Below are 19382 nucleotides of genomic sequence, written 5' to 3'. Positions count from 1 at the left end.
GCAGATAGAGGCAGAGACGCGGAGGAGGGGGAGGACGCACGGAGCTGTCCAAGCAGACCGGTGCTGATTGATTCGCTATACGCAGATAAAAAGCAACAACTCCTTTCAAAACACCATTGTTCCTTCACAAGAACCACAGATAAAAGCTTTTATATTTACCTGGGAGATTTTCTAGTCCTTAAGATGTTTTCCAAACGAATATTTTCCTCTGAAGCCTGCTGTCTTTTCCCTTTTCGCTTGATTCCCCCCCTCAGCTGTTTTAATTAGCAGCTTTTGAATGCTTCCTTAGGGGGATTTTCACCCTGGAAACGGTGGACAGCATCAGATTGATACTCTGTTCCTCTGTGCTGGCGTGAGGGGGGGGGGGAGGCTGATACAACGCAAAAATAAACGCACGCTGTCGCAGGATCTGTTTGCTCGCCTGCGAATCTAATGATATGACCTGAATAAATGGTGTTTTGGGGTGATTCTTGAAAATCATTTTACACGAAAGTTGCCGCTCCTCGGAGTGAAGCGCTTTGCTAAATAAACCCACTGCAGAACTAATTCCACCCCGCGGAAGCAGCGCGAATGGTTGCAGCCAGTCCCCGCCACTTCACACCACGAGCAGGTGAAATGAAAGGAGCGCTTCTCTTCCATTTATCATTCGCCCCCACTCCTTTTCAATCACCGGGAAACATCATTGATTACATATCCCCAGTGCAAACTGGAGTGACACAAACAAACAGAAAGATTGTTTTCAGATCAAGCTTTTTTTTGCCGCATCACATAACTTGATATTAACATTCCTGTCACAAACGCTCAAGCAAACACCTGTTGTCCTACAAGACACCTTGAAGTTTTTTCCCCCCACCAAACAGCTAACAACTCATTTCATACAAAAAAAACAAGATGCATGCCACCGATCTTGAAAGCTATAGCTGTTGATTAGAGTGCCAGGTGGTGTCTGCTGTGTGAAGCAATCCTGCGTTGTCATTTGATCAATAGCAGTAGAAGCAATATTTATTATTCCTGGAAAGGACGGGGAGGGGGACATTGCATATTTCCAACCAGTAGCCCTGTCCTGTAAAGTCCAGGCTTTGTACACATAAATGCCACAGTAAAAATCCTCTAAAAGCACATTGAGCAGCTTCAATTCTTTAAAAAAGCAAACCTCTGCAGAAGATTTCAAATATTTTATACTCCCTTAAATACCATCACTATAAAACAGGTTAAGTTATACACTCTGAAAAAGAAAAACAATGTGCAAAAGTGACCTTGTCAAAAAACAATAAAAAATAAAGCCAAGTTACCACAGTACCTTAGAGTACTGAGTCACTTCTGAAAGGTTCAAAGTAGATGCACCTTTCTGGTGATTTAGAATCTTCAAGGACAAAAAAAAAGCTTGATTCAAACACTGACATTTTATCTTAAAAATGTTTGGTGAACAGGGGAAGAAGTCTTAAAGCTGCTAATACCTGCTCGGGTGGCGTAGTGTCACTCGAAATGTTCTCAGACTATTTATTTAAAGGTAGTTATCATGAAGTTCAGATACCACATGAGTGCAATATATTGAGACAGAAGAATGCCATGTAAATAAGCAGGGCTGCTAAAAAAGAGGCACCTTCCTGTTCAATATCAGTACCAGAATAAAAGCCATGCATTGAAAAGTGGAGAACAGAGAAGTTAAAGCCTTTAGAAAACTGTCTTGTAGGAGCAGCGTCCTACAAAATGGAGATGAAGTTGAATGTGGGCTGTGTCAGGTAAAAACTGATAAATCACGACCAGAGCTGTGTTACACATTTTGCACCAAAGCAAGTGGACACCAACCTAGAAGTCACACCGAGGGCTGGTGGTGTTAGCACAGCTAACATTAGCCACTATTGGCTAATCAATTTGTCATTGTTTACCAGCAGACATCTCATCGCGACATTGACTGTAAAATATGCTTCCTCCAATGTAAAAAAGTGCTTTTTTTTTTACGGTTAGACTAGTTGACTAGTTCAGCTTAATTGGCTCAGATTTAGTTGTGAAAAACATCCATATTCAGTAGTTCTAGATGCTTACTATGTTGTACACAAGACCTTAAATGACAGAGTAAGGCTAATGTGGATTTGGTTTTGCAACTCCAGTGACCGGACACAAACAGGCTTCTGTTGGGAGCCAACAGCACTTTAAAGGGTTTTAAGGGTCTTGCTGGAACTTCAGTTTTTGTGACAACTCAAGCCCAGAAGCAGAAAGCACCCAATGAAAAGTTGAGTAAACTCTCCAAAGCTGTAGCTTTTGCGGAAGTTCTTCTTGGCGCAATCATACATGATGGAATACAACATTTTTGAACATCTCTGTGATATTCCTGTAAGATTTTTATTTTTAGAGCTAATTCCTGCAGGATGTAAAGTCTACCCATATGAGATCACCCTTTGGGTATCGTGCTGTTACACTTGTCAAAATTCAGAAGCACAGCCACTTTATAATTCACACTTTCTTGAGATGCGGTGAGATGATACTTTGCCTGTACCCTCTTGAAAACTTTGCAACAAAACCAGCTCTCCCCTGGTGGAGAACTCAATCATCACCATGATCTGTTCCTAACTTTTGACTTGCCAGATGTTTGCCTCTCTTTTAGGGAAAGCAGACAGATGAACATCCGTGACTAGGGATTTATGTATGCTATGTTTGATGTGTAGTCTGACCTTATCGGGGCGGGTTGGCCTCCGAATATAAAATGTCCCTGGGAGACAGTGTCAGTGTTGATGCTAACCACAGAGAGACTGATGACGCCATTTGCTGTGATGTATTGATAACTAAGTCTTCAAACTTACTGGTTGACATTTTAGACAGCTCTGACTTTAAGTTATTTAGGTGTCAAGAAGCAAGATAGGTAGAGGAATAGTGCCATAAAGTCAACAACGTGTCTTGCAGGAAAAAGAAAGACAGTTGCTCAAAACTCCAATTAGGTTTGTGCTCCTCGTTGAGGTTTGACAGATTGAGTTCCTCCAGACATAGAGATCTTATTACTGAACCCATAACTTACCCAGATGTCCAAGCAGGGCACTTAGAGGCAAACATAGAGGCTCTGTGACCTCATAATTGTCCAGCTAAACAAGCTGGTGCAGCTGTACAGACAGATTGGGCCGCAGCTTTTTAGCCTGTGTTATTATAAATGTCAGTCAGCTGTGCTCTCATCACTGTGTAGTATTTTTGCAGGAATGGGGGATAACCATCCAAAAAACCTCTTAAACTCATCCCAAGCCTACATCAGATTATCTAGGCACTGGGCTTAGAGGGGGCCGAAGGCACTGCACTTTGGGCAATTTTATAAAGTCCTATAAGACTGACACATAATGACAGGCAAAGGAGGGCGGGGGCAATGCGGGGAAATTATTCCATCCATCTTGGATCTCTTCATGACGGGCAATTTATAAAAGCCTGTGGGCCACACTGCGTGTAACTGACTGAAGATAAAAGAAAAATGAGAGCATATTTTTATGAAGCGAGAAAAATCGTAATAATCCTGAGTGGGACAAAAGCTTCAAAAAGGGGTCGCCAAGGAAGAAAAAGCTGCAGTTTGCACAAGTGTTTCAGGACACGAACAGCTCCACGGATTCAAACTGGGTTTAAACGATTCAAGAAAAATCTGCAAAATACTGTACCTAAACATGGTTTACTTTTGCAATACAAGATATCAATGTGTGTGATGACCAAAATATGTTCAAGTATCCGGGGCTTCTTCTAATTGGTCAAACGTGTAAAACCAAGATGCACTGTATTTCCCCAAACTCTGCTTTAAGGAGTTACAATAAGGATGAAAATTGAATCTAGCAAAGCACTAATCTCAGGTTGTAAAAAAGAAGCTAATGCAGAAGAGCAAAAACCAGAAGTTCTTTCAATGTCAACTCCAGACCAGCTGCAACAGCCTCTGAATACCCTTCATCACCCATGTTGAAAGTCCCATTTTTACTGCAGAAATAGACATGTTCACAGCCTGGTTCACAAAATGAATTTATTCTGAATAGAACATGTCTTCATTGGCCCACACTGCAGAGGTGGTGAATCTGTTTTGTTCACATTAAGGCTAAGAGTGATGCAGACATTTGCATCATTAGGGGCTAAATGAGAGGACTGAAAGCTGGGCTTCTAGTAGCACTTAGCCATCAGACTTAAGGCCTACCTCAGCTCCGCCTCTTTGCCTGTGACTCGGTTGACCAAAACTTAGGTAGCTTAGATAGAAATAGCTTTTTTAATATGGTGACCATGCAATCGACTGGCTTCAAAATCCTGCTCCAGAAACCTAGGGTGACGTCATTGAGACAATTTCCATGTTTTTATACCATTTATGGATTTATCAAGAAGATCTAATGAATATGAAGTGAAGGTCTCATGCACCAACCAATATGGTCAATTAACTGTATTTCATTCCTCGTTTGACTAATACTTGAATAATACGTATTTCAAATCTATGGGATTTATAGATTATTGTGCAGAGTGTTTCTTGACTTAAAGCTTGTAACAAATATAAAGTCCTTCCTCCCATTATATGAATCACACCAAGTCGGTGTAAGTAAAGTAACACATTCATGCATTGACGAAAAAAACATCATATAAGTACACAGCTGTACATTGCATAGAGCCACACTGAGTCACCACAGCGTCATGACACTGTGGCACTTGTACTTCATGTACTACCTACATGTGATTTACTCCAACTCACTTCCTGTGCAGTCAACTCACACCAACAACAGCGGCACCCCCTGCCGTCTAATGCATGGTGAGTGTCCTCATCAGTCCATCATGAGTCCTTGAGTGCCCGAAGCTTACAATTAACACAAACATTGCCCACATCCTTGCATTATCTGCCTGCCAACATCTTCTCACAGAGATCACTGAAAAGAGGACAAGATGGAGTCGCAAGCAAAACCAGAATTGATTTAATTCAATTTCAATGATTCTGCCAGAAACGATGTATGCAACACGCTCAGCATTATCATCTCCCGATCTGCACCGCTGACAGATTCCATTCAAAACCGACCTAAGAATAACAAAAGAAATCTCCTCACATGGGTCGCAAAGACGAAATCAGATAAAGTGTAAGACTGTGGAGTAAATGTGTCTATTTGAGGGTGCATGACGTGAAAAAGTTTGACAACTGCAAAGCTCAGATATGGAAGTGTCACAGAAGCTAGACGTCAAAGCAGGAAACCATTAGAGAGCCGTTTCCACAGGAATAAAAAGATAGAACCCAACATCAAATGCAACTGAAAGATAACACTGGAGACATGGATTTTTGGGCTCTAAATATATCACCAGCTTCTGCTCTATTTACTGTTTACACAACCAATTTGGGCATCTTTTGTAACTAGATATATGCAGAGAGAGCTTGAGCATGTTTGGTGCCTATATCGAAAAGTTTAAAATACAGGCGCTAGTGAACCAAATCTTCCGATAGGTATGTCTTGGTTGATTTGAAGATTTGCCTCGCCGTGGCTTGTTTGGACCATATCCAAAATCTCCAGATGTTTGTACCTGAAGCTGCAGCATCTGCTTTCCACACCTTGATGCGTAAATGATTCATATACTTTGATTCCACAAAACTAGAGAGGTACTAGAAGGTATGTGGTTTGAGCTGAAAAGCAGTGAGTAACTTTTCTATGTCAATGTCTATTTGTCCGTTACCATAATGTTTTCCAAATGTACACCAATAAGCTGTAACATTGCAACATGTAAAGTGGGTGTGATACATTGTGGCATTGAGTGAAGATGCTTTTCTCAAAGTTGATGTTTCGGAGGAAGGAAAAATTGCCCTGGGTAACAATGTGACCAGCTTTGACAGGGGCCAAAGTGTGATGGCTTTACGACCGGGTCAGAGCATCTCCAAAACAGCAGCTTTTGTTGGTCAGCTCAAATCTGCACTTTGCACAGGTCAATAACTACCAAACATGTTTAAAGGAAGGAAAGCCAATGAGAAGGCAAAAGGGTCGTGGACGACCAGGAGCATAAATTACTGAAAAGGGAATCCTGCATCTGAGAGAGGAGTGTCATAAGCAAGTGGCAAATCTATTGAAACTCTGAATGTACCATAATATTGTGTGCAACAACAATCCTTCATATGATGAACGTAAATGCAAGATGCGTGTACATTTATTATGCTTTCCAAAACTGTGTTTTAGAGTGTCGCAATTAAGAGAAAATTTTAATTTAACTGAACGTCCTTTCCTTTCAGATTTCAATCTAATAGAGCACACTTGGGAGTCCACATCTCCTTAGGTCAGGGCTGTTGTGACCTGATGAAAGGGGCACCTGGACAATATTAGTAAAGTGGTCTCAATTTGAAGGCTGACAAGAGTATAGTTATTCAAACATATGTTACCATTTAATGCAGGCTGGTTGTGTTTTACAGAGCAAACCATTTAAAGGGTCTCCAATAGAACCGATGCAACTGTGAAAGCAGAAAACACTCAATCCTTCAGTCTCTGTGTATGTTGTCCCCTCGGAGACGTGACAAATGACGTACATGTTTGGCTGTAAAGATTACAATCTGTCCGGTTATACTGCACCGTAAAAAGGAAACTACATTTATTACTGACAATAGCCTTGTCGCAAGAGTACAATGTTTTATCTTTAGAGTGCCTCAGAGAGGAAGCAAAAAGATTAAACAAGCAGAAATAAATCAGGTAGAATGAATACAGAAGTCTGCAAGAGAGCTGCACGGTTTAAAGAGGGTCAAGATGCTGTTAATCCTGATGTGGCATGTTCTTTTAGAATTTAAAAGCCTTTAAATGATTGGGGTTGTCCTTTTCAGTGAAAGCTGTGGCCTACATAAGACCGAGTGGGATAATCTAAAAGGGGACGCTAAAACATCTGTGATTAATAAGTCAGTAAGACACGCGTATGGCTTTCCATGCACAGCATTATAAGGAGACGGAGGATTTAAAAAGGCATCGAACTGCAGGGCAATGCCAGAGGGCTAAATCTAGCTTGTTATGTCCTTTGTTTAATTTCCTTTTCATGTAAGTGAAGTGGCTGCCGGCAAGAACTGAAGAGCTGCAGTTTAAAACTTTTGGGAAGCTAACAGACTCAAAAGTCACTAGGTTGCATTTCCTTCCTTTTCCCATTGGACAGCGGTAGATATATTGGCGATTTCAGACTTTGCTTGTTAGCTGAAAATATTGACATTTGAAAGAGTAATAAAAGTGTTTACAGTTGGAGCCGTGGAGCTGCATTCATGAGAGGCAATGAAAAGAGTTGTTTTCTCTCTGAATGCTATTTTTCATTCTTCACAGCACATGAATATCTGCATATTAGTTTTTTCATTTGCATGACTTTTTTTTTTTTTTTTAACTCTTCACGTCTTTGAAAGTTGTCCCGCCGCCTCTGGAATCACAGCAAAAGATGACACAGCAGGTAATCAGACGTCAGTGGAAATGTTCCACACCTTTGGCTCATGTGAAACCGAGAACAATTGCTCTGGCAGCTGAGTCGTTTTGGCTGATTTTATTGGCAAAGGAATCAAATGGAGACTGCTCGGGAACTAATTATCTTGTCACCGTTTGACGATGTGATGCAGAAAAATATCTGCTGTTATGGATTGTTTTCATCTGCTCATTAATTATCTTCTTACAGTGTTGTTTAAAAACTCATGTAGATTGTTCATTCTGTGAAAAGTAGTGAAACTAACAGGTCTGAGGTACTCAACAGCCATGTGGGCCTGCCTTAACACCGCCTACCTTCTCTGCTCCAAATAAATCCAGACCATTCAGGGCAGGAATCTAAACAGAGGACATACTGGCTGCTGCGTTGTTGTCAGAGAAGCCAGCACTTATAGCATGTTTCCTTCATATCTGATCATAGAGTGAGGTCATTTATGGACTCACAAGACATCTTACATATTGCTCTTTTCAGACTCTTTAAAGCATGATCTTCCATAGACTTCCATAGATCTACGTTGTGACTTTTCAGCAGAGCATATAATCAATCCTTGCATCAAAATTCTGTTTACAATAAAACACATCTTGAAGTTTCAGTCATTGTCATTTTGAATCTATCTTTTAAGTAAATATTATTGTGTGGACATTCACTGTTGCCTGGCTGACTTTCCTTTAGCAGGTTCTTCTGGACGTGATTTAGATTTACTCACTATTTCCTAAAATAAAACCCCAATACATTCTAGTTTGGAGTTATTAAGATTTAACAGCACCTTATATAAAATTGCACACATTTGGTTCAGTCTGCATAGAAACATGTGCAAAACTGTGCAAACAGAGAGGTGCAAGAAGTACAGATTCCATCACAAGTTCCAGAGTTACAGCGTTTGTCATGATGAACAGCAGTTGCTTTCACACACAGACAAACAACAACAGTTTCCCCTCGTGTTGTCACGTTGAATATTTATGCCTCAGGTTTAACGCGGCAGAGACTCAGGTGTGGCAGCTGTCTCAGCCCCGCAGCTTCACTGTGGCTGCCTCCAGTGTTTAGCTCAGTGTTCACACGTTCTGACCACAACCAGGAAGTGCAGCGGGCAGCTCAGAGGACACACTTCTCTACTTGTGAACCGCATTTTTTCCATTCTGCTAATTGTTACAGCGAGTGCTCTCATTTGGTTTGAACCAACATGGCTAACAGATGGTGTATGGCCCCCTCGATGAGTCCTGAGAGTGGCCGCTATTGTGTGATCGGACGAGCCAACTGTTTGAAATGAACATGATAATCATATCATGGAGTCATTCGGCGATGGTCTGATTAAAACGACTTGGTGTGGATCAGTGGGGAGGAGAAAAAAGAAAAGAGGCAGATATTAAACTCTGGGTTTGTGAAAGTCAGAGACAGAGCATGGAGCAGAGTTGTCCCAGTTGTATCTTTGCTGTTCAAAAATAGACCGCCTGCCCTCAAATACCACGATAGAGGACAGACCGTGCACAATTCACATGTTATTTCAAAGCGAAAAAAACCCCAACAACCTCGTATCAGCTGTTGCCTGAGTTTTTCTGTCCACAGCTGCTTTGAGGTTTCCGATAAATAAAACAGTAACTCAAAAACTCAAACAACTTCAGTTTAATTAAACATCAGATCCCCCATAAATAATGAGTGTCTTTGCAGTCATGTTTTGTTATTTCTGATTTAGAAAATATGACACACATCAACTTATTGACCTCTTTAACAGAGCTCAAAATCATTGAGATGTGAATATGATAAAGATGTCAGCCGCTCGAGCAGCACCACCGGTGGTTTTATGGTAGCAACAGCACAAACTGTGACCGAGGGGTGTACCACATATCAAGATGAATGGGTTGTATCAGGTGTGTTGGGCATGAAGTCAGAGTTTTCAGGGTCACAAAGCTGCTTTTCATTATAACTTAATAGATCCCCACATTTACTGCACACCTCATGTGCTCCGGAGGAAGTTACCTAAAGAGATGATGATTTCTATCAGCCATAAATCATTAGCCTCTGATGATGACATAAATGTATGTATTTGTTCTTACAGTGTTTAAGGAAGAAAGATGTCTAAATATGATTGTGTTGGTGGTAACAGAAAATCAGGGAGACAGAGAGAGAGAGAGTGAAGGGAATGACGTGCAGGAAGAAGAGCCACAGGTCAGACCTGAATCCAGGCCCCTCGCCTGGAGGACCAGAGTCACTGCACATTGGGCGCACGCACCAACCGCTATACGCTCCCAGCGAACATTTGAGATTTTAGTAAGGATTTAGAATTAGCAGTTTTTGCACCCGGTTCCATAAACAGTATATAGATGGGCAAGTCAGACAGGAGAGATGGACACCAGGATTTTTTTAACCAGATATCCAGGAACTCAGGAACACAGAAAATCACAACAGAGAACAGTATGACACCAATAGTCATTAACTGTGAGCCAACGTGTTCAATCAACACATCAGTCCTGAAGATTGGATCATTATTTGGATCCTGCATACAATCCACTCCCTCTGTGCCCCGTGGCTGGTTTTGATTTTGAAAACTGCACTACACTTCGTCTTCTCCTTAAAATGTTCTCTGTGAGCGATCCAAATTCTAAGCTAAAGAATCACATTGCATATCAAAGCTTGTTGAGCCGTAACATTATGATAGTTCGTTCAGGCAACTCTAATATTTAATGTGTTGAATTATTTATTGTAGCAGAGAGATATAAAAACCAATATAAATAAATATCAGAGTTTCAAATGCATTGATTTGAGGAGTGAGTAAAACCCTCAGTCAGAGCCTTCAGGTGGGTGCTGGGGAGTTGATGAGGTTGAAAACAACAGCACAGTACTAATGTGAGGCCGACTGCAGACCTGAAATCTTGCAGCTTAAAGAGACAAAAGACAGAGTTGGATGAAGCATTTGTCAGCGGACAAACGTCAGATGTGAAATCAGAACAAAGCGGTGCAGTAACAGATTCTGTACAGTTCTAACTAACTTGTTGCTGCGTCTCCTTTATAAACGGTCCAAACACTGATAGAGTGATGGAGGCACAGCAGCCACACAACACTCTGGATATTGTTTTTTTTCTGTTTGTCCTTGACTTACACGACTGGTGCTGCAGCTACAACTCAAACTAGAGAATGTAACTGTAACTGTCCATTTTTGTGCAGAAGAGGAGTCAAATGTACACAATGGACACAGACCATTAAGAAGTGCCTGGGTCAACAGAGACAGTGATCCCCCCCCCCCCCCCCCCCGGTCAGCTCGTTGTCGTATAAAAATAGAGAGCCCCTGATGTGTGTGTTGTTAGCAAACCCAAACAGACCACATGCTAGGCTGGGCTGAAAGGATTACACATATTCAATGATTTGGGTATTTTACTTCAATCTCTATTCCATCCATTATCTATATTGCTTTTCCTGTTTGGGGTCTTGGGGTGCTGGAGCCGATCTCAGCTGTCACTGGGCGAGAGGCAGAGTAGCACCCTGGACTGTTTGCTTGTCAATAACTGGGCTGACTGATAATATAGAGACAGAAAACCAGGCACACCAACGGGCAACTTAGAGTCATCATTGAACCTCACGAGCATGTCTTTGGACTGTTGGAGGATGCCGGATACTGGAGATAACCCACGCACGCATGAGGACTTGAACCAGGAACCTCCTCGCTGTGAGACAACAGCTCTAATCATCTCTATATTTTTAATGCTTTTAAACACAAATTATTCAACAGCTATCAGCTTCTGTTTCCTTTTTATTGTTGGAACAACACAGCTAGAAAAGTCGGCTCTCTCTGGGTGGAAATGCTCCGACAACTGTATCAAGTGAAACCGTGACACAAACACTGCTGTCAGATGTCAACCGAGCGGGGACAAAAATCCTTCCACTGCAAACAAGGTGACATCCATTTCCCCTTAGCCGGCATCACAGCAGCAAATACAGGCAACTTAAAACCGTACATACATCACTTAAAAACGTTTCAGGACAGCAGTAACAAGGTGTTTCCATGTTCACGGTGAGGCAACAAATCCAATCATTTCCTTTATAATGTGTTCTATCAGGTGACATACAGCCTGTCCTGTTGGTGTCTGATGTTCTACATTCTGGCTTACGCAGTGTTTTGCATACGTCCTTATGATTTCTGAGAGATTTTCTCCTGCTTATATGTTATATAATTCTGCAGTATATTTGTGGCAGATGCTCCAGAACTTCAGGCAGTGAGTATCTGGCCTGCACGCATCTCAGCGTGTTTTTATCTTATCAACTCACTCCGAAAAAAAAATCGGCTTGTTTCATGCGTCTGTGCCGAGTCTGCGACTAATTGCTTTCTGATTGAACATCCTATAAGTTTAACTCACTTTGCACTGATGTCTTTACGAGCGAGATTTACAGAAGAGAACTCATGAGTCATGAGTGACTCATTTTATGATCCTGCGCAAAGATGAAATCATGACGTTGAACTCAGAAAACTTGACACTAGATAACCTCACTAAACCTTGAGCTGTTTAAGAAATGACACAAACTGGAGGGAAAATCACACTTGCAAAAGTTTCAGTAAAACTCTCTGCTTCAAAATAGCTTTATATGAAGCCGGACTTTTTCAGAAGAAGGTGACTTATAAGGCATTGTTATCAGAGTCTCAGGTACTGTATAAATTTGTCTCGCAGGTTTGTTATTCTCAACTTTCTCGCTTGTTTGATGATTTCTCGCTGCTTTGCTTCTTTCAGAGAAATGTGATTGACTTCATCTTAAAGAGATTGTTTGTGTGTTATGAAGTGGCTTACAGTCTCTGTACTACCTTGTTGTTCTGAAGTCTATTGTTTTAGGGTTGCCTAACGGGCAAAGTAAGCCATAGCCTTGGCCAACACCTGTTCATTCGGTTCAATCTGTGAATGTATTTATTTGTACATTTCATATACTGAAGTTATCATATGCTGACCAAAATAAACATAATACTACCTTTTCTTTATGTTAATGAAACATGGCAGCAGAAAGTGGGGGTGCTGCTGCACCCCCTAGTGGCGAGGGGGAGCTTTTTTTAATTTCAAATATATATATTAAAAATATTTTTGCACAATGTATAAATTCCATTTTCCCAATCCTTTATGAATGGGAAAAGATTTTGACACGCTTAGGCTATTACATGTATTTCTTGGTTTTGATTGAATTCTTTTTAGGCACAATCAACAAGTTGACGTAGGTTACGTTGTCAACGTCAGGTAGGCTCGTGGCTGCAGACGCCGAGTGAAGTGAAAAGGTTCCCCGCTCGCTCCATGCTCGGTCTACGAGTGGCACAGTTCAAGATGTAGCATCGTGTTGGACTAAGCTCCAGTAAGAAACAAGAGCCACGTTTTCAGAGACAGAAACACTGATTGAGTTCCGTCTGTGCCTTCACGTCTCTGTGGCCTCACCTGAGCGCACCTTCTCAGCCTTGCGTCTTTTGAACACACGCAGCACCATGATGACCCAGAAAAGACTCACAAAACATTAATTGATGTATGCCAACACAGACATCATGAACTCTCTGGACATTCGTTCTCTCATTAGAGACTTTATTTCCACGACCCCAGAGCGCGCCTGGACATTTGGACACCTGTAACCAGGACACCCTGTCTGCAGCTCAAAGTAAGATCATGGTGCCGCCGCGCACTTTCATATATGCCGTTTAATGTCACACTATAGTATTTTTGCAAAGTGGTGGGGATTGAGAGTGTTACTTTGATCGTATTCTGTGCGTAATGGATTTGGAGAACTGTTTAATAACGTGTAAATGGTTTGGATTGTTTCCTTGTGGCTTGCGTAAAAAGGTTGGAGATGGAGAAAAAGGTGTGATTGTGTGCGTGTGTTTGTGTTATGAATGTGGAGAGCTATTCGATAATGTGCTTAGATTGTCTGAGATGATTTCTTTGCGCTGTGCATAAAAGGATTTTGGAGCTTATCGAGTCGTGCGTGACATAAATGTCTGTGCAGTGACTCAGGTTGATGCAAGCTGATCAAACCTGTTGCATTGTTAAAGTGTTATTGTGAAGTTTAAGTAATTGTGCATATATTACTCTGAGAACTGATGGTGTGTGTGTGTGTGTGTGTGTGAGTGTGTGTGTGTGTGTGTGTGTGGGGCCCTGGCTGTGTTCACTGAAGAGTGTAAAGCAATGACGTGTTGAATCTTCATCTTTTAAAAAACCATTTAAATGTATATATTTTAAATGTATTCTAAATAGGCCTATAGGCTCATAGATTTTTTTGTCCAAAAAAGGAACAAAAGATTTTTTACAGCACCCCCTGTTCAAAATAACTTCCATCGGCCCTGTAATGAAAGCTGATAAGAGCCTCATTTACGCTTCTTGAAGGCTGCTATATTCAGTACTTCTTGCATTTTGCTGTTTGGGCTTTTACTTGAATTTCCTTCGGGATCAATAAAGTCTCTATCGATCTATCGATCTATCGATCTATCTGACCTGACACACTTTTGTCTTTTTTCCGTTTTTCTATCTTGTCCTTCTTGGACAAATAAAGCTGAAGTTGAAGTTACTGTATAAGATAGTCTGCATAGACCCTGTTTGAAGAAAAACAAGGACTGAAGTTACAGTGTTGTACTGTGGCATGGTTTGCACTCGATGTGCTAAAGTTACTGTAGGTTTCTAAATATTTTCACTGATTCACCCTGACTTAAGGCAGCTTTTCCTTTGACACAATGTTTTTATCTCTTCTCCTGTCTTTCATCCTTTGTTTTATCATAAAAAAAATAACTTCCTATGCTGTAACAGAGTGCATGCTGTGTGAAGGAACACAACTTGAGTAGTATTATGAAAAATGTTGTGCCAAAGAAAGAGCTGATAGCAAGGTAAAGCATCTAAGATCTATAATTTAAAGTGTACACTCTCAATAATAGATATGTTTCTGCTTCAAACTTCATCCTCAGCTTCTGTTTATGATAACTTTTCCAAACAATGGTGCTTACCTCCTTCTACCATTAACTGTACATTATTATAGACAACATGTATCTGTCGCCGTCTGTCGTACAAAAGTGGAGCCAAAGTAACCCGTTCACAGGCCGTACAGAAAAAAGTGAATTTCCTGTTTCTAAAGTTTGACATTTAAGGTACTTTGGAGTCAGCCAGAGCCGTCTTTAAAGTCTTGATCTACTACACTGGATAAAAATGGACACTTCTGCAGCTTCCAAAGGATTAAATCTGTCTCATGTTCGTCCTTTCCAGAAAAATAAGTACAAGGGTGAAGGTAGCTATAGGTAGAAGCTCATTAAAGGAAGAATGTTTGACATGATAAACATAAATACAGCAGAAACACAGAATATCCTCGGTAGATTTCTCTCTTAAGTCCGGACTGTTGACAATGAGTGAGAAGCTCGAGTCACGCTGGCTGTGTTGTTGTCAGAGCTGTGTTTACATCATGTTTACATGTCTAAAGCTGTTTCAGTTAAGGACTAGAGAAAAGAAGAATAACTTACTCACTGTTTATTTGAACTTCAGCTCAGTGTCTATTAGATGTGTCCATTTATGTGCAATGTGAAGCTACAGGCTCATTTAAGTATGTTAACATTATCTTGACCCAACAATGCAGGCAACACATGTTGCATCTTAAATGATGGCTCATTTGTGTGAATGGCAGGAGAGGAGGCTTGGAGGTGTGTTGCTGGTGGAGAGTGGAGGCTTCAAAATGGCGGCGGTGTCGCCAAACAGCAGTTTGTTTTGGTTTCATGTTGATGCTCAAGGGTGACATCTACTGGATCAAAAAGTCAAACATTCTTCCTTTAATAAGTCTAGGCAACCAACTGTAGGTAATACACTCAGTGTTGATGATTATGTATTTAAAGTATCCTTTGAAGATGGAGGGAGAATGCACACTAAGCTTTTTTCAAAGAAGAAGAAAAGCAGCACAACAATTCAACTGAAGACCGTACGAGTATTTAAATGAGCAACACAACAGGAATCACTACACCATGAAAAACTAAGTGAGAAGAGTTGAAAAAGTGCACGCCCACTTACATTATGTTGCTGTCCCAAAGTGCACAGTAAGGGTTCATGGTTCCCTGGAAGAAAGGAAAAGGACAAAATGTTTATAAAGCTAATAATGATCATCATTAAAGACAACAGCATATAAGACCTTTGAAAAAAGTGTTGGGTTAATGATCACACACACACACACGCACACACACACACTTGCTGACACGTCCAGACTTGTATGCACTTTATCTCCAAGATGAATAAAAGGGGCATGGATCATAAACGGGATTGTCCGTGTAATTATCTGACTGCGGCGCGCTCTCCTGACACCGGGTGCTTGTGAATTAATTATCGACCCAATTAAGCAGCTTTGTGTGTTGGCTAACGCGAGGTTATATGTGCCGTGTTCACGGTCGAACAGACAAAAACTCTTTTCTATGGCGTTAAAAAGGACATTTATTTATTGATTTGTATGAAGGTGTTCAGGCGGGGTGCTTACATTTGCCAGGTGAGCCAATTCAATCTCCAGGTGGGATTCAGTTGCCCTGGGCTCAGGTCTCACAGTCACAGCGATGACCTTGGAGTTCACAACTGTGTGGTTCCTGAGTCGAGAAAAGAAGAAGACAAAAATAAGGAAATTTCATTTTCTAGATGTTCCCTTTATCCACTTGTTATCGTTTAGACGGTCAAGTGTTGAAAGTGTGAAGCAGGAGCTGGTGTCTGATATATCTGCTTAGCTGTATTAGCATACTGTATTTCCATTTAAAGGTTACATGGAGCTTATGGATAGAAAGGATGAACATCAGACAACATTCCCAGTGTTTAAAGCTTTAACCCTGGTTTAACTTCAAACACCTGAGGTCTCTTTTCATGCCCTGTGAAGAAGCATTAGTGCTCAAGGATTAGCTTTAAGTGCACAGTCAGAGAGACTTATGTGGAACCTATAGGGAACACGGCTATCCAAATCTGAATCGCGGTTTCTGGGGAGACTTTCTGCACATTTCTAATTTAAATGTCCCCCTCTTCCAGGTCATCTGATAATCTAATCTTCTTATTCACTTTTAAATTTGCAGAGGATCAGCTAAAGGTGTTTTCTAGAGGTGACCCCATACAGTCGAGTTGTTTGTCAGAGCCTCAGTCGACTGCCGGTCTCATAGTCGAGCACGGGGATAACTCTGTTCCAGCTGTACTGGGATGTTTAATGTCTCCAAATAAGTCATGCCTGATAGTGTATCTTGGTATGAATATCATCTAATCAGAACTTTGAATGCAGTTCTGAAAACCAGCCGTACTTTAAATCAAGCTTCTTAGTGTGTACATGTAGCAATCGCCCCAAAGTATTGATAAAAGCAGAATATCCACATTTGGAGAATTTCATTGGCTACAAGAAAAGTCTCTTATTCGCTGTTGTAGGCTGCTCTTAAGAGTCATCAAAAGGTCAGCGGACAGCAATGTTTTTTGAACAGCTCCATGGATCGTTATGGATCTATTGGATTCAATCTTTCACCGGATATGAATTGAGGGGACTCATTTCTGGTGGATTATTATGATCCATAAATCTTCAATTGGTAAATTTTAAAGAAGCTGTTTCTTTTGCGCTGGTCCGACCCGAACACACTAAGAACTTAGTGTGTGTTGTCCTGATGTGATGGACATGTGGAACACGGTTATAAGGTCACATGAATGCAGACTTAATGAGTGAGAACAAAAGGCCCATCATAGAATACATTGTTTATCCAAGATTAGAAGACAAATGGTTTAACAATGTGGTTAAACTCCAATGAGCATAAGGATTAATAATCACAAAAAAACTATGACAAAACCTTTGACTGTAGGAGACATCCGACCTATCAGACTGGACTATGTTACTCCTTAGTCAGGGACAGGCCTTGTGTTTTCTCTAGAGCAGCTTGGATTGAATGCTGACCTGAATACCAAACTCTCAATAACGAGGAGGATTTACAAAGCTGCCTGTTAGATGTTAAAGCAGATACACAAGATGTTTGCCAGTAATGGTGTTCAAAACATCCAAGCTGAGCAGAAAATAGGGAATACAAATCAAAGGCTCGACTGGACTGAATGGCATGTTTCTTTTTTTTCCTACTCTTTTGAAAGTCTGTTTCAAAAAACCGTCTCTGCCTTTTGTATCGCTGAGAGAATCTTTATTTCATTTTGAGGTGAAACCCATCAGCGAGGAGGAAAACCGTATGTTGTTGTACAGTACGAGTCTGTTTTTCAAGTGAGAATTATTTTAAAAAAAATTGATGCCATGAAAGGAAATGTTGGTCAGCTCTGCACTCTTAGTGCAAAGAGAGAAACACATAGTTTATATCCTGTTAGTCTGGAGTGGAGCAGCTTGAGGGTTCCAGTATGTACGATGAGCTCCGCTCCACATGTGCACAGAGGGCTGCCGCCCCACCTGTGACAGCTGGCCCGGCCCGGTCTGGAATGACCGCTCCGTCCTTGGGATGTTGGTGCCAGGGACTTGTTGATTGGGGTGTGACACCAGGTGTTTGTTTGGGGCTTCATGCTGCTTTTTCTAGGGACTAATGTCATACTTAATTAACCACATATTCCACGCTGCAGTGAATGTTTGATTTGCTTAATTAAAGTCAAACACATCCACTAGTTATTAAAGTTTCAAATGCAAAAATCTAATATTTGATAGCACTATAAAAATAATTACCAATAATAATTGCTCCATTTATGTTCAGTTTTGATCCAATTCCGATACTAATGTACCAATAGCAAAACTGATATTCTTTTAAATCATAACTATAGTGCTGGTGTTGTTGTTATCTGTGGAGCAACAAAATGATGTAGAAAGTCCGTTGCATATTGCTTGCTACACAAACAGGAAGCAACTACAATGGTCAGGTTTTCAAATTAAAAGCTTGAAACTGAATTGATAGAATGTACATGTCTCGGCTTTTGTGAGACATGAGAGAACTCTTAGTTTCATTATTTGAGATGTAGTCTTTGTTCCACTTTCAAACAAAAATGGGGTTTTAATGTTTCTAAAATGATCACATATTCATCCTTTACTCAGCATCATTTTTGGAAACATGGTTGTATTAAAAACTATCCTGAAAAAAACACTGACTCTCACTCGCATTGAGTAAAACTCTACACTAGAAACATATTTGGTATTCTGGCTGATATGTTGAATTTCCTGTTTCTGAAGTTTGACATTTCAGGGACATTGGAGTCAGCCAGAGCCGTCTTTAAAGTCTTGATCTACTACACTGAATAAAAATGGACACTTTCTGCAGCTTCCAAAGGATTAAATCTGTCTCGTATTCGTCCTTTCCAGAAACACCAGGAGTACAGTACGAGGAGATTTGTGTCCTTACTTTGGTGAAGGTAGCATGAGTCCGAGAGTCTTGTAGAGAACGGTCCCCAAAATAAAGACAGGTGATCCTTCCATATCTGTAGGGAGAAATCGACAATAAATCAACACTACTTTCAAGTTTTTATAATGATTCGACTTTCTTTGCAAAGTTTCAAACAACCTCATTATAGCAGTGGACCTGTTTGCAGATTCTTTAAGACATTTTTAAAATCTACATACCAATGTAAGTTTTGCCTTCCAATAACATTTTCATATATCACAGGAAAGTTTTAATTGGGACTAACACTTGGCTTATGCAGACGAGCGACTCAGCAGCGCCAGAGTTTCTGCCAATAACACTTAAGGAATACTTTTTCTTTTTTCAAAGACCACAACTTTATTCGACAGACTTTGTTGACTCCGGAGCAAAAACGTGCTAAAGTCTCAAACAGAATCAGAGTCCAACACGCCAATCAGAGCAGCCTGGATTATGCATGTGGCACAAATTCCTAATCAATCCCTTGTTTTGTTATCTTTGATATATATTCCAGATAAGACTGATTACACCAATTAACGTAATTGTCTGGCTCGGGATTGTGATGTATTGAGTGGCGAGTGGCAGCGCTTGAAAGGATGCTGAGTCGAAGAAAACTCAGTGACTTAACAAGCACAAGAAATAAAGCAAACTGGTTTAT

The 19382-nt window shown here is 40.7% G+C and overlaps 2 protein-coding genes across 10 annotated transcripts in view; one reads left to right on the top strand and one right to left on the bottom strand.

The window, feature by feature from the left end:
* adgrb3 (adhesion G protein-coupled receptor B3) overlaps positions 1 to 19382 on the bottom strand; it is a 130010-nt gene that overhangs the window by 24735 nt on the left and 85893 nt on the right. For all 9 annotated transcript variants that reach the window (XM_079362066.1, XM_079362065.1, XM_079362068.1 and 6 more), the window contains 3 exons: positions 18710 to 18785; positions 15856 to 15958; positions 15399 to 15442 (listed from right to left, as the gene is read on the bottom strand). In XM_079362066.1, coding sequence (XP_079218192.1) covers positions 15399 to 15442; positions 15856 to 15958; positions 18710 to 18785 — 223 coding nt within the window. The remainder of the gene's footprint in view (positions 1 to 15398; positions 15443 to 15855; positions 15959 to 18709; positions 18786 to 19382) is intronic.
* lmbrd1 (LMBR1 domain containing 1) overlaps positions 1 to 19382 on the top strand; it is a 154107-nt gene that overhangs the window by 88840 nt on the left and 45885 nt on the right. The gene's annotated exons all lie outside the window — the stretch shown is intronic.

Source organism: Symphodus melops (assembly GCF_947650265.1).
Source record: "Symphodus melops genome assembly, chromosome: 15".
Classification (NCBI taxonomy): domain Eukaryota; kingdom Metazoa; phylum Chordata; class Actinopteri; order Labriformes; family Labridae; genus Symphodus; species Symphodus melops.
The sequence above is the reverse complement of the archived record's forward strand: the minus strand, read 5'-3'. Positions and strand labels throughout refer to the sequence as shown.